The sequence below is a fragment of the Lissotriton helveticus genome, chromosome 4_1 (assembly GCF_964261635.1).
Source record: "Lissotriton helveticus chromosome 4_1, aLisHel1.1, whole genome shotgun sequence".
NCBI classification, from domain to species: Eukaryota; Metazoa; Chordata; class Amphibia; order Caudata; family Salamandridae; genus Lissotriton; species Lissotriton helveticus.
Window position 1 is genome coordinate 1,437,015,036 of NC_136063.1, and position 12,568 is coordinate 1,437,027,603.

At 42.3% G+C, this 12,568-nt stretch overlaps 1 protein-coding gene across 4 annotated transcripts in view; it reads left to right on the top strand.

Moving 5' to 3' along the window:
* RANBP9 (RAN binding protein 9) overlaps positions 1-12,568 on the top strand; it is a 315,855-nt gene that overhangs the window by 8,436 nt on the left and 294,851 nt on the right. For 2 of the 4 annotated variants that reach the window (XM_078687988.1, XM_078687989.1), the window contains exons 2-3: positions 8,982-9,017; positions 10,642-10,753. In XM_078687988.1, the coding sequence (XP_078544114.1) occupies positions 8,982-9,017; positions 10,642-10,753 (148 nt within the window). The remainder of the gene's footprint in view (positions 1-8,981; positions 9,018-10,641; positions 10,754-12,568) is intronic. The other 2 variants (XM_078687990.1, XM_078687991.1) reach the window with 1 other exon arrangement.

Genomic DNA, 12,568 nt, shown 5'->3' on the forward strand with positions numbered 1-12,568 from the left:
TTCATGATTGTTTGGTACGATGCTAAGAGGCACGTTTGCCCAGGAATTCAAGTGTTATCTTTGCTTCAAGAGTGTTGACCTGGGGAGTGGCAGGGATTCCCTGAACCTAGGCTGTTAACAGGCAAGAAGAGCATGTCTGATTTGTAAATACTATAGAATTGGGTTTTACGGAGGCCGATTTCCTCCCCCCCCCCCCCCCCCCCCCCCCCGGTATGATGTCATATGGTTTAATTTGATTGTCCTCCCAGATGTCTTTTAAGTTTGATGCCCTTGAGATACCATGCTTGGAACTGAATAGTTTTGCATCATATGCTCCCCCCCCCCCCTCTGTAATGCATCCAAAACTACTTTGTGGGTCTGGGAACTGTATATGTACTCTCTAGAAGAGTCAACTCTTTAAGTAGTTATAGTTCCAGTTTATTGCTGGATCTTCTTGATCATTAAGCAGCCACTAAGTACCAGGAGTTTTGCCTCCCAGTAGCATAGCTGCATATCAGCCGTTGCCAGGTCTCCATCGTAAGTTGATTTGGTGTATTTGTCCTAGATGATTCTTGAGGCATTCCCACTCAGACCAGATGCCTATGCCTCAGCTTTAATTACTGAAAAGTCATGATTTGGAATGTCAAAGAGGAAGTTCTGCGACTTATAGAGCAACTTTGGGAGTACCATCATTTTGTGTTGGGCAGTTTGACTTAATTGTAGAAAGGGGTTAGTGCCTTCCAATTTTTGAATTCTAGATTGTGCTTAAAACACTCTTTGGAATTTTGAGTTATCCCTAAATATTTAAAAGACATCATTAGTATTTTATTTTAAGGTCTAGGTAGAAGGGAACATTGCCGCCTTTAAATGGTATAAGCATTGATTAGGCCCAGGTTACTCCTAGGCCTGAGGCTTGGCGGTAAAGATGAAGTATGCTCATGTGTTTCTCTTGTGTACAGTGAGGGACTCACAGGAACATAACATTGCGTCTGCCTAGAGAGACACTGTCTTCCAGGTCACCACCCGATTGTAAGCCCTGGACCAGCCTGCATCCTTCCTATTAGCCATCTTGCTATGGGCTCCGTTGTGATGGCGAAAAGGAGAGGCGACAGTGGATAACCCTTGCACGTGCCTCTCCCAACAGAGAATGGGTTGGACATAATGTTATTGATCCATGCTTGGTCCCATGGGGATGAATAGAGCATGCAGGTAAGTTTCATAAAGATTGAACCAAAATTAATTCTGTGAAGGATCTGCAGAAGAAGTCCCATTGCAAGAAGTAAAATTCCTTATTGAAATAAATTAGCATTAGGGTGCATTGATGCCAGATTTCTTGCGGTCGTGGCAGTGCCTTTTGGCCATCTTATGCTATGTCTTGTGCTTTGTTCCTGTATCAAACTGTTTTGATCTGGGTGGCAATCCAGTGGCAGGCAATTGGGGCCTGGGCTTTTCGCAGTCTCCCGGCTCCCCTCACTCCTCCTGCCCCCCATTCCTCCCTTTTGCCTTGCTCAGTTCCTTCTCTAGGGCTGATGAAGCACCTCTCTCTCTGCAAGGAAGTCAAGGGTACTACTGACAGATGGCTGGCAACAGGGTGAGCTAACTAGCGCTTCCGGACTTGTGGTTCAGTATATATTTGAATGTAGTACTCTGCAAATTATCTGGCTAGCCCGAGGGAATCTGTTATGATATGCCTCTGATCTTTAATATGTGCATCACATTTCATGTCATTGTCTTTCCTGGTAAGCCAGAACAGTAACCTGTTTCATCAGCTTGCATTTTGCACAACATCTATGGCCCTATTATGTAATTGTTGGTAACCATTTCCAATTTTCTCAGAGTCTGTGCCTCTTTAGTTGTGACCCATCAAGCTGCATAATCCTGCTCTCCAGTTCTACCCTCTCTGCTTACTAGGTTTTTTCGCAGGCTTCAAGAAAGAATTTTCCACTCCCCAATACTATGATTTTGTATGCCTCGAGGAGAGTATGATTGAAGTGACCCATTGTTTGTGTTGAAGTAGTACCATGTCTCCTACTGAAGGAAGGCTGAGAAGTCTCCATGTGTTAGCCAACTGACATTTAAGTGCTAGATTCCTCTCCTCCCTGCTGTTGGGGGGCCCAAGGACCAAGACTGTTGGCGAATAATCAGAAATCCTACCTGCCAGGCTCTCTTCTTCCTGTGTCTTTTGTACATTTGCTGCTATGACAAAGAGGTGGTTTATATATGATACTGAGTCATGGGGCATGGCTCTTATGTTGTTTGCATCTTGATAGACAAACGCCATGCAGCATCCAGTTCAAAATCTAGTTTTTATTTTGTCACCACCAGACATGAACTAAGGCTCAATTCCTTAGTACATCAGGATAAGATTGACAGGTCCTTGTTCCCACACTGACCACTGTAGTCTTCTTTCTTCTGAGTGTTCTTCAGTCAGTTCTTTTCAAGTGTGCATGTCTAATATGTTTGCTTGCTATTGTCTCACATTTTAGCCAGTTTGCCCCAAATTTGAATAGCAACGGATTGTCCTCTGCATTCATGTGAAAACTGAGTCCATGTTCATGGATCAGAACAGTCGGAGGCTGAACCTTAGCACTAAAATGCATGGAAGATGATGAGGAATTCTTGAAACTACACAATTGATAACATGTGATTCTAAAGAGGAAGAGGGGCCACCACTAGGGAAGAATCTTAAATAAAAGAGCAGATCCAAGTCAAGGCTGTGCTTATCACATTTTTCTTCTTTTGAGTGTCCTTTCCGGGTTTCATAGGAGTTTGCGTCAGATGCCATCAATAAATGATATCAAAGCAGTTACACACTTCTTATTCTTTTTCTGTCTAAGAACTACAATTACTGCTACCAGTTGAATTCTGGATCCTTTAGCAGGTGATATGCCTAGAAATGGCCGAGATACCTTACTCTCAAAAATTTACAAAGGAGTTTGGTAACAATTATTACCACTACTTTACATCATGCAGAAAGTAGGACTATAATTGACTGGATCTCAAGGGTCCAATGTTATTATTTTTCTGTTTTTAAGGGCTGTGTTTTGAGAGCCTAGAGGATATATTCTATCTTTGTATGTTAAAATGTCTGGGCTGAAGATTTTCTGCTGGTGAGGTCCATGTAGGGTTTCCTCTGTTGACTTTGCACAAAACAGCCCACTGGCTTCAAATACCATTACCGTAGGTAGGGATGCAGGCCAAAATGACCTACAAGAAAATCAGCCTTAAAATCAAACAGAAGCACCCTCAAGAAAACCTGAAAGAATTGAAACAGCTGTCACAGACAGAAAGCATCAGCAGAAAAATAGCCATTACCCATTGGTAGACAATTATGTGCAGTGATGGATGTAGCTGGTAAGGGCCCAGGAAAATAAATAAGGTGAGTAATTTCATGTCCTGGATGTTTGGGTCAGTTGTCCTGCTGGGGCAGTAGTGATGCCCACCACCGTACCACGCACTTAAAGAAAAAAGTGGGAAGAGTATCAGTGCTGTGAGTTCACAGGAGGAAGATGAGCAACATAAAACTCCCCGGACTGAATTCATCTAGAGACTGCTAACTAAGGAGACCAGTCATCATTTGTGTGCCAAATTTGATCTACTTTGATAGTTAGTTTTAACTTGACTAGTTCTAACTAGTTGACTGGCACTGCCTATTTAGAATTACCTTTCTCTTTAAGATATGCAACATTATCAATAATGTCTAAGATTCAGATGAAATATTAATTGCCTGTTCACGCTGGTGTCTGGTGAGGAAAAGGTATGTCGACTAAGTTTGCGAGGCTGATAAGAATGACAGTTTGTCAGCCTTACTTAATTCTCCAGTCAAATGTTCCTGTTGGGTAGAATGATGCTGTGAATCCCTAATATAATTTCTAAGGATTTCCTGAGTCCGTTGTATCCATATAATTACTTGGTTGTGTGTTTGGCACATCATATCATGTTAGCTCTAATGTGCCTAACCAGCAGGCTGGATTAAGAAGGCGCAAGGGAATCAATTAGTCTAAGACTGTAACAAAGAGCAAATTGTTCAGTTGTTGTTTTAGACTATAAAGTGATAGTTGTCTCTTGTGTGTTATTTTAAATGATTTATGATGTTTGGAAACTACTCGCATTACGAATCTTGTGCTTCTGATGAATTGTCTAAAAGAAGATTAGTCAGTCAGGTTCATGCAATTTGGAGTTGATCAGTACGAGTTTTATGTGAATTGCTGAGGTCAGACATATACTTGGGACCGCCTTTGTGGCTGTGTGGATTAATACCGCTTCTTGCATCTTCTATAATTGACAACAAGTTCAGAAACTTAAGATCTGGTCAAAAGTGATCTCAGAGGCTGCATTGGTGATGAGGTTTAACTCAGCATTTTGAAACATTTGATGTTTCATCATTGGACTTGAAGATGTCACTGAACAAGTTACAATAAACTAGTTTTCTGTGTTATACTACAATAACAAACCTGTCTTGCTTTTTTATACTGTTTTAATTTGATTGTACATATATTGTATCTTTTATGGTTATACTTTCTGTATAACGAATAAAGGTTTATCTGATCTGCTCTGAAACAGTTTTCTATAATAAGAGTTTAGGTAGCGGTTCCAAGGTCTCAATTTGACAGACTGATTTTCATGTTTGGATAAAATTGTCAAATTGTCAAAATTGAGGTGGTGGTCTAATGGAAATTTGTAACATGTTCTAATACATTTACTATGCTTGCATAACAACTGCAGTATCGTCCAGGATAAGGGGTTGGAGAAGGAGTATCGGAAGTTTAGGAAAGGCATAGGAGCCCTACACTACAACACCCTGAGATGCCTTGTACAAAAACTTGAGCAAACTGGTGGCTGAAGAGCATCTAGAGGAACTAGCACCCTACTGCTGAAACCACCGAAATTCTTTTAAAGAAAACGTATAACTGAGCCTTTTCAGGTATTGCCCTGAGAAACTGGAATGCCCAAGCTGCTAAAATCAGAATGATCCCCTCAACTGCTTCATTCAAGAAAAGGAGTTAAAGTGATACTGATGAACACATTTCTGCTTTAGAACTCACAAACTCTACTTCTTGGACCCTGAGGTGGTCTGTCTTGGAGATTGTCATACCCTGTGCCCTCCTTGATGATGTTGTCAAGTGTACCGATCTCCTTGAACATTGTAAAGCGCTCTGAGATCCGCAGCGATCATGTTCGTGCTATTTAAAACTGTACAAATAAATAATTAATTGAGGAGATTGCCCCTCAGGTTTTTCTACCCTTAGGGATAGTCTTAACCAATCTGCCCAGTGGTTTTCAGAGGAGCTTGTGTATCTGCAAAGGCAGTGTAGAAGGCAGGAACAGAGCCGGAGGTTGGCTCATGAGTTGGAAGATAAAATCAAACACAAGGAGGTTATTCTCAAATGTAAATGAGCTATTATTCTTTTAAATAGAAATTGGCTATTATTGTGGCAGAATCTGTGTATTTTTTGCAGAGGATTAATCAGCTATTACCACCCCTAAAGATCTTTTTAACATGGTGCGCACCCTCCTGGTTCCTTCCATACATCAGGCGGAAGAAAACTCACTAGCCTTCTATAATATGGCGGCAGAGTTCTTTAGAGACAACATCATGAAGAACTTTGCAGGCTTCCCTGTACATACGGATAGTTCCAGTGATTTTGGAATAGCAGAAGGGAAGGAGGGGGCTTTTACTTCTGGTGGGGGAGGCACTTCTCCTAAACTGCCTAACACCAGGGGTTTAGACAGGTTCTTCCCGTTGTCTATGACTAAAATTAAGACTGTTAGGAGGAACCACCGCACGCTCACCAGAACACCCATCTCTGCTCAGGTTCCTGCAGTTGGTCCCTGACCTCATTGCGGAGGCCTTGGAGAAGGTTTAATCCCTGGTTTTGGAGTCCGTTGTGTACCCGCAGGGCTGGAAGGAGGCAGTTGTTATCCCTCTGATGAAGAAGCCTTTGTGGGATCCTATCGATTTTAAAACATTTTCCCCCGATCTCCCTGCTGCCTGCTCCAGCGAAAATCCTGGAGAAGCATATTAGCCAGGAATTGGCCCAGAATCTCCTGCATCAAGAACTCCTGGAACTTTCTCAAAACGGGTTCAGGAGTTATCAAAACATAGAATCGGTGCTTATACAGACTGCTGATGCCATCCGCAGGCAAGTTGACCAGGGAGGGGAGGGAGGCTTTTCTGGTATTGCTAGACCTCCCTGCAACCTTTGACACCGTATTTCTATCTCTGTTGGTGCAAAGGCTGCATCAGGCCCTACTGGAGGATAGGGCACTTAATTTGTTGGAATCCTTCTTTCTGGTTTAGGATGCTTGCAGTCAGCCGTGGAGGGTTCAAAGCTAAACCATTCCGACTCCCTTGTGGGATTCCTCGAGGGTCCTCCCTAAGCCCAAACCTATTTAATTTGTATGTCACCCCTCTGGCCTTCGGTGTCCATGTGTCCTATCCAGATGACACCCAGATCATTACCATCTACGAATACTGAGAAAAGGTGGCTGACAGGTTTAGGGCTTGCATGACGGAGATCAGCAAGTGGAAGAGAGATAAGTGGCTGAAAATGAACGGGGAGAAAACCGAGAGTGTTGTCTTTAGAATGGATAGCTCGATTTTGACCAACTGTTTGATAAAAACTTGACTTTCGATGCCCAGGTTTTCGATGCCCAGGTTATTAAAACAGTGAGCTTCTGCTCCTGGATCATTAAGATCTTGAAGAAAATCCTGCCTCTTCTCCCGAAAGAGCTGAAGGTGTCAGTAGTCATTGTGCTCATTACATCTCGCCTGGACTACTGCAGTGCCATTTATCTAAATGCCAACTAGTACTTTCTAAATAAGCTCCAAATCATCCAAAATGCGGCAGCATGTTTGGTCCTGGGATTGCTAAAAAAAAATTCAGTCATGGTGGGATTGAGATCCCTACATTGGCTGACAGTGCAGAAGCTCGTGTCCTTTAAAACCCTCTGCTTGGCTCACAAGTCTTGCCATTCATAGAGGTGAACTTACCTTAGGACGGCCTTGTTGGTATGCTCCAAGGAGGCCTTTCAGATCAGCAGGACGAAGCAAGGTGGTAGTACCCAGGTGTAGGAAAGCCAGGCGGGGGAACGGGCTTTCACAGTGGCAGCTGCCAGGTTGTGGAACTCCCTCCTGAAACGCATCAAAACTCGTACCTGAGCTTTCGTAGGCAGATGAAAACATGGTTATTCTCTAACTAGTCCTCCCTTTTAGTTGTGGAATGGGAGAGGTTTTCTCTGCGTTGGGTCCTCACCTTTACACAGTCTCCTCCAGTTCAGTGCTTTGATGCCTTTTGGTTTAACACGCTCTATGAATCCTACATTTGCAATTGCAGCTAAATGAGTGATTGGAGCAGGTACTCCATTACACCAAATAATTGTTTTTGATTGCTGTGCACAGAGGAACATCTGTTCACTTTAATGAACTTCTGGACTACAGCTAAGAACGGTCCTTTTAATAGGAAGCTGGATGAGGTTCCATCAGAACCCTTGGTAAAAAGATGAAGTTGGCTAGTCAGATAGATGAAAGGGGCCATGAGTGTGTGGCAAGAAGGGGGTGCCAACAAGGAAGAGTATAAATGGGGTGGGTGCCTCAAATTGTGCAAACATCTATGCTGAGGTCCGACTTGGACTAGCACAACTTGCCAGTTAGTGTATTGTATTTATTGTCCGCTCTGGTTCTACCATGGGCTTGAAATGGAAAACTAAAAGTGTAGGTGCTCACTGTCCCAGAGTACCTGTTTGCTACTGAGAAGCACTGGTACTCGCATATTAAAAATAATGCATCCCTGCTGAGAAGTGCAGGTACTCTCCCTTTCAGTACATGCGAGCAACTGTTCTACAAAAGTACTGGTTCTACCAGACTCCGCAGATAGCTTTGTGTGTTAGTAGTCCAGGGGAAACTGCACAGCTTGAAGAAGCCTTTGTCCTGCAATACACATCTGGCACAGATAACCACTGATTGGATGGTCTGTCCAGCATAGGTTTATCCAGGTGGGGACATAGTCTTTACAAAAAACACACACTCACACTCTCTTACAATAACAATTCATTTCTGTGTTTCATGTGTGCCCAAGTTAGCTCACGTGAAGTGCTGAGCTGCATAAAGGAAGTGGGGGGAAATCCAGTATGCCCACCTAGAGCAAGCAGTGTGGGGATCATAAGGGGCTCATCAGCAATTCTGCCAGTGCCTAAAATATATTGCAGAAAAATGCCCTTTTTCTATAGTGAACCACGACATCATAATAACACCTACCTTTTCTACAGTAATTCAGTCTTAAAAAGTGGATAGGAAGCGGTGTCCAGTCCCCTACTGCTGTGTGGTAAAGAGTGAAGCTATGTAAGCCGGCATTCACACAGCGAACAATTTGTTGTGCTTTTTTATGTGTACACAAAACTGGAAAACTATTCTTTTGTTGAACCAGCTGAGGTTCCATGTAATGCAGACTTACCTGCATTAGTGAGGCTGCCAGGGTATATAAACGGTGATTGTGCACGGGCATGCAGCGTGGGGGATGAATGATGGCACGGCTAAAGATGTGTTGAGTAAGAGCTTTACAAACCTAGTCATAATTTATTTTCTGCTCAGGATCGAATTTTTGTATAGTAAATTTCTCTCCGCGTTTTGAGGAATAAAGCAGAAATCTATGCATTTGAATAAAGAACATGCTTTGGCTGTGAATCTTTTTTACTTGGGCAAACACTGCCTGTATAACCTAATGATGCTCCATTTTGTATCTTGAGCTCTTGCAGAGGTTCTTTGCAAAGGACGTGACCTCTGAAAACACTGAGGAGATTCCCTGTCCAAATCTGAAAATATTTCACATCTGTTTATATTTATAAGAATGTAACTGTAGTTTAACAGGGAGAAATAGATACGTGCTCAAAGAGGAACCCATACCCTTAACAAATATATTTATTGAAGCCTCCCCCCAACCTTTCTGTGCTGAATGTTTTTATTTTTTGTCAAGAGTTTTATACATGCTTTGTTTTTTTTTTAGGTTCAGAAATTAGGAGCGGAAAAATCATGGGAAAGGGTAAAGCTAATAAAACAACTTCTAAACTGATCATTGGAGGGTGGAACAGTAGACGGAAGATGGATGTGTTGGCAGCAGAACTGGGTGATTTTGATGAAAATATTTGCTAGGAGAGTAGACTTTTGAGGACTTGAGTTGGTAACTTATTGGCCGTGCAGTATTTCCGGCACAGCATTGTCGTTTCCTACTTGTCTTTCTTTGTCGCTGATTCGGAATGGTGTGCCAGTGTTTTATAGTTAGCTATACATGGCTCCTACTGATTGCAGACAGTAGCTAAACCAATCTGATGTACGGTGCATGATAAATCAAAGAGCAGGGTGTGCTAAACCAAGAAGGACTTTGTGATGCAATGTTGCATTTTTGGCGGGAGAAGGGGCGGAGCTGTGAAAAATGGAGAGGGAGCAGGGGAGGGGGTGTTGCACAAGTAACTGTCACGAAACACTCGGATAGTTAGATCACTTCTGATTTGTCAAGTCTGTGTAAAATTCATATGGTATTGTGCATTTTTGATGTATTGAATTGTAATCTTCTTAGCAAGTGAACCATGATGTTGTTTGTGTGTAGGTGCTCAGAGACACGTGTACATTTTCATTTCAGATGAGGAGGAACATGGAGAGTGGGAGACATTTTGTATATTGGCTACTATTGGAGGATGGCAGGGCACGTTCCTGTTCTGAGGGATCACTGTCCCCACCTTCCGCTAAAGGCTTACTACTTCTGGAGGGCTAACACAACTAATTCTCAGAACTGGACTGAAAATGGCATGTTACTGGAGAAGGGCACGGCTTTGCAACCTTCACAGCAGTTGTTGTCAGATTAGTGCGGCTTGATGCAAAGGGTTGGGTAGGCCTGTCTGCGCACATATCAGGAGAGGGTGAGCATGCATGTGTAATGTTTCAAATGTTTACCAGCCCTCTCGGTGTTCCTCCAGTTTTATACTGTTAATGTGCGCTCGTTGTGCTCGCGTGCCCCTTGCTGGGGAGTCGGACTACAATATTTAAACACGAATTTTAAAATGTGTGGGACCAGGTGCACACTGCCCTCAGCAGGGACTTCTTTACTGCCATTAATGGGAAGAGAGATTTACTGAGTTTACGGATGTCGTGCCAGGGGGCGCCTAGGAAATCATTGCGGACCCGAGAAGCTATTTCTGCATATTTGATCTCTCGTTAAGCGGTTGGCAGTGATTGGGGAGAGCCCGTGCACGCCTAGGTTCGTTTTCCTTTATTCATTCTACAGTTTAGTGCGCTCTTCTCCAGCTCTGAACATTGTGTGGAGCTGAATTCAGTAGTGCAGAGGGGCCCCTCCGTTTGATTCCAGTATAATACCCAGACAGACCAGACGGCATTAATCTATGCCTTTGTCATATCTGCTTAGAGGCGAGGCTGAATGTGCAGCAGTGACGTGAGAAGGCTTTTTATGAATCAGTCAAATAGCCATACCTATTAGTGACGTACCCCAGTGTCGTTAAAAAAAAGAGCCTTTTAACCTTTCTTTCACTATTCAAATGAAAATAGCAACAAAGCAAGTTCTATATATAAGCGGGTTGATTATATTACACTTGAGCGATCCAGTGTGCTTGATATTTGTTTTTCACACTTTTATTTTATTTTTTGTTTTTCAGGTCATGGAAAGACTCCAAAGGATGCCGCATCAGTGCGGGCTACACATCCAATCCCCGCTGCCTGTGGGATCTACTACTTTGAGGTCAAAATTGTCAGCAAAGGAAGAGATGGGTAAGTGTGGCAGCGGTGCAGTGATTTGCACCTATCACTGTTGCATTAATACCTGTGAATCCATTCCACTCCCCAAGCGTTCATCTTTTTATTTTATTTTATTCCATAACACGGTGACCTTTTGTAACCAAAAGCACTGACTCAACAAAAACGTGCATGCTTTGTTCGGTGTCTTATTGTGCGATGTACAATTCTGCAAGTCCAGCAATGCAGGGCTACGGGTTTTGGGGAACGGAAGCTTTGTGTGTCGCAGGCTCAGCTGCAACTCTGCAGAATTCTAGGGTGTAAAATGCTCGAGACCTATCAAGGCTTCATTTCTATTCAGAATGGAGCTTTCTTCCCAGGTGGTACATTTAATACTATACATGGGTCCATGGTCTGGCAATGACAGTCTGTAATCCAGCCATCTTGCATTTCTTTGTATTGCGTAGTAAGGTTGGCCGAGCCTGGATGTTGTAAAGCTCTTTGGAAATCTTGAGGAAGCACGATGAAGCGTTGGAAGTCAGCTGGTACAGCGTGGCTCACCAGCAGTCTGCTATTTCATGAACACAAGTAGCATTTTGAGAATTGATAGTTCAACCCAAAAGATTAAAAAAAATTGCAAATAGGACTTTTCCTTAGGTGGTCAGGCTGATGTAGGTCATCACTTGCATCTATACTTGACTGTTCATTATATGCATAGCATAAACATGTTGTCTTTTGGTGCTTGAAAGACAAGTATAACTGTAGTTCAACAATACTCCTTTTCGTTACCTTTTTAGGATTGAAGGCTTAGTTTGCTGTGCTGACATCTGAACCTGTGACCTGCTAGTTACAGGCAGGTGCTCACCTCAGTGAGTTGTTTTGTAGTGAAATGGCAAGTAGTTTTACAGAGGACATGCCAAGCTACCTATGTTAAAGATGCAGCTCCCTGCAGGTAAACCCATCCAGAGTCAAAAGAGAAATCGGAAACAATTGTTTCAAATATCAAAAACTTTGGTTAGTGGTAGGTCCTGTAGAAACAAGTGCACTCTTTCCAGAAGTTACATCGCAGGACATGCTTTCTAGGGCTTTTTCAGACAAGACCATGTTTTCGTAGTAACTTCCTTTATAACCATTCCCCTGACTATTAAAAGCATGTTAAGCGTAGATTTTGAAATCCTAGAGGGCACCAGCTGGTCGGTAGTTATTTCCTTTTGTCTTGGCTGCCCTGATGGTTTGTCTCAGACTCTTCCCTCTTAGGGATTTGGAGATTTGAGGGGGTGGTCTTTAGAACCACATGGAAATCCCAACTGGACTACTATTAGAATAGTTTCCAACCTGGGGACTTGTGTGACACAGAGCAGCTTACCAATGGATGTCCTAAAATATCATATGAAGTAAAAAGGATGAAAAATAGTTTGCCATAATGTATGGCTGATTGAAAACGAAAGAACGTCTTTTCATTTTTTTCAAGAGAGAATTTGAAGTTTGTATTCTAAATGGTTCATTTTATTTTAATTTCAATTCTTTGTTTTTTTTGTTTTTAGAGAGTATGCTATGAATTACATTTAGATACTATCATTCATACTTAAAGAACTAATGATACATATGAAGATAAGCAAAATAACAAAGGAGAAAAGAAATAACAATCGAGTACCACTGTCACATATAAACAAGATCAGTTGTCTCATCATAACTTATGAATTTGCAAAGGAACAATAATACTTGGGTGAATACTATGTCATAAGTAAATCTTAACCTGTCAGCTTATAGGAAAGCATACTCAGGGTTGTCATAAATCTAAAAAAAATGAAAAGATCCCATATATAATCAAATAATTACAAGTAACTTTAA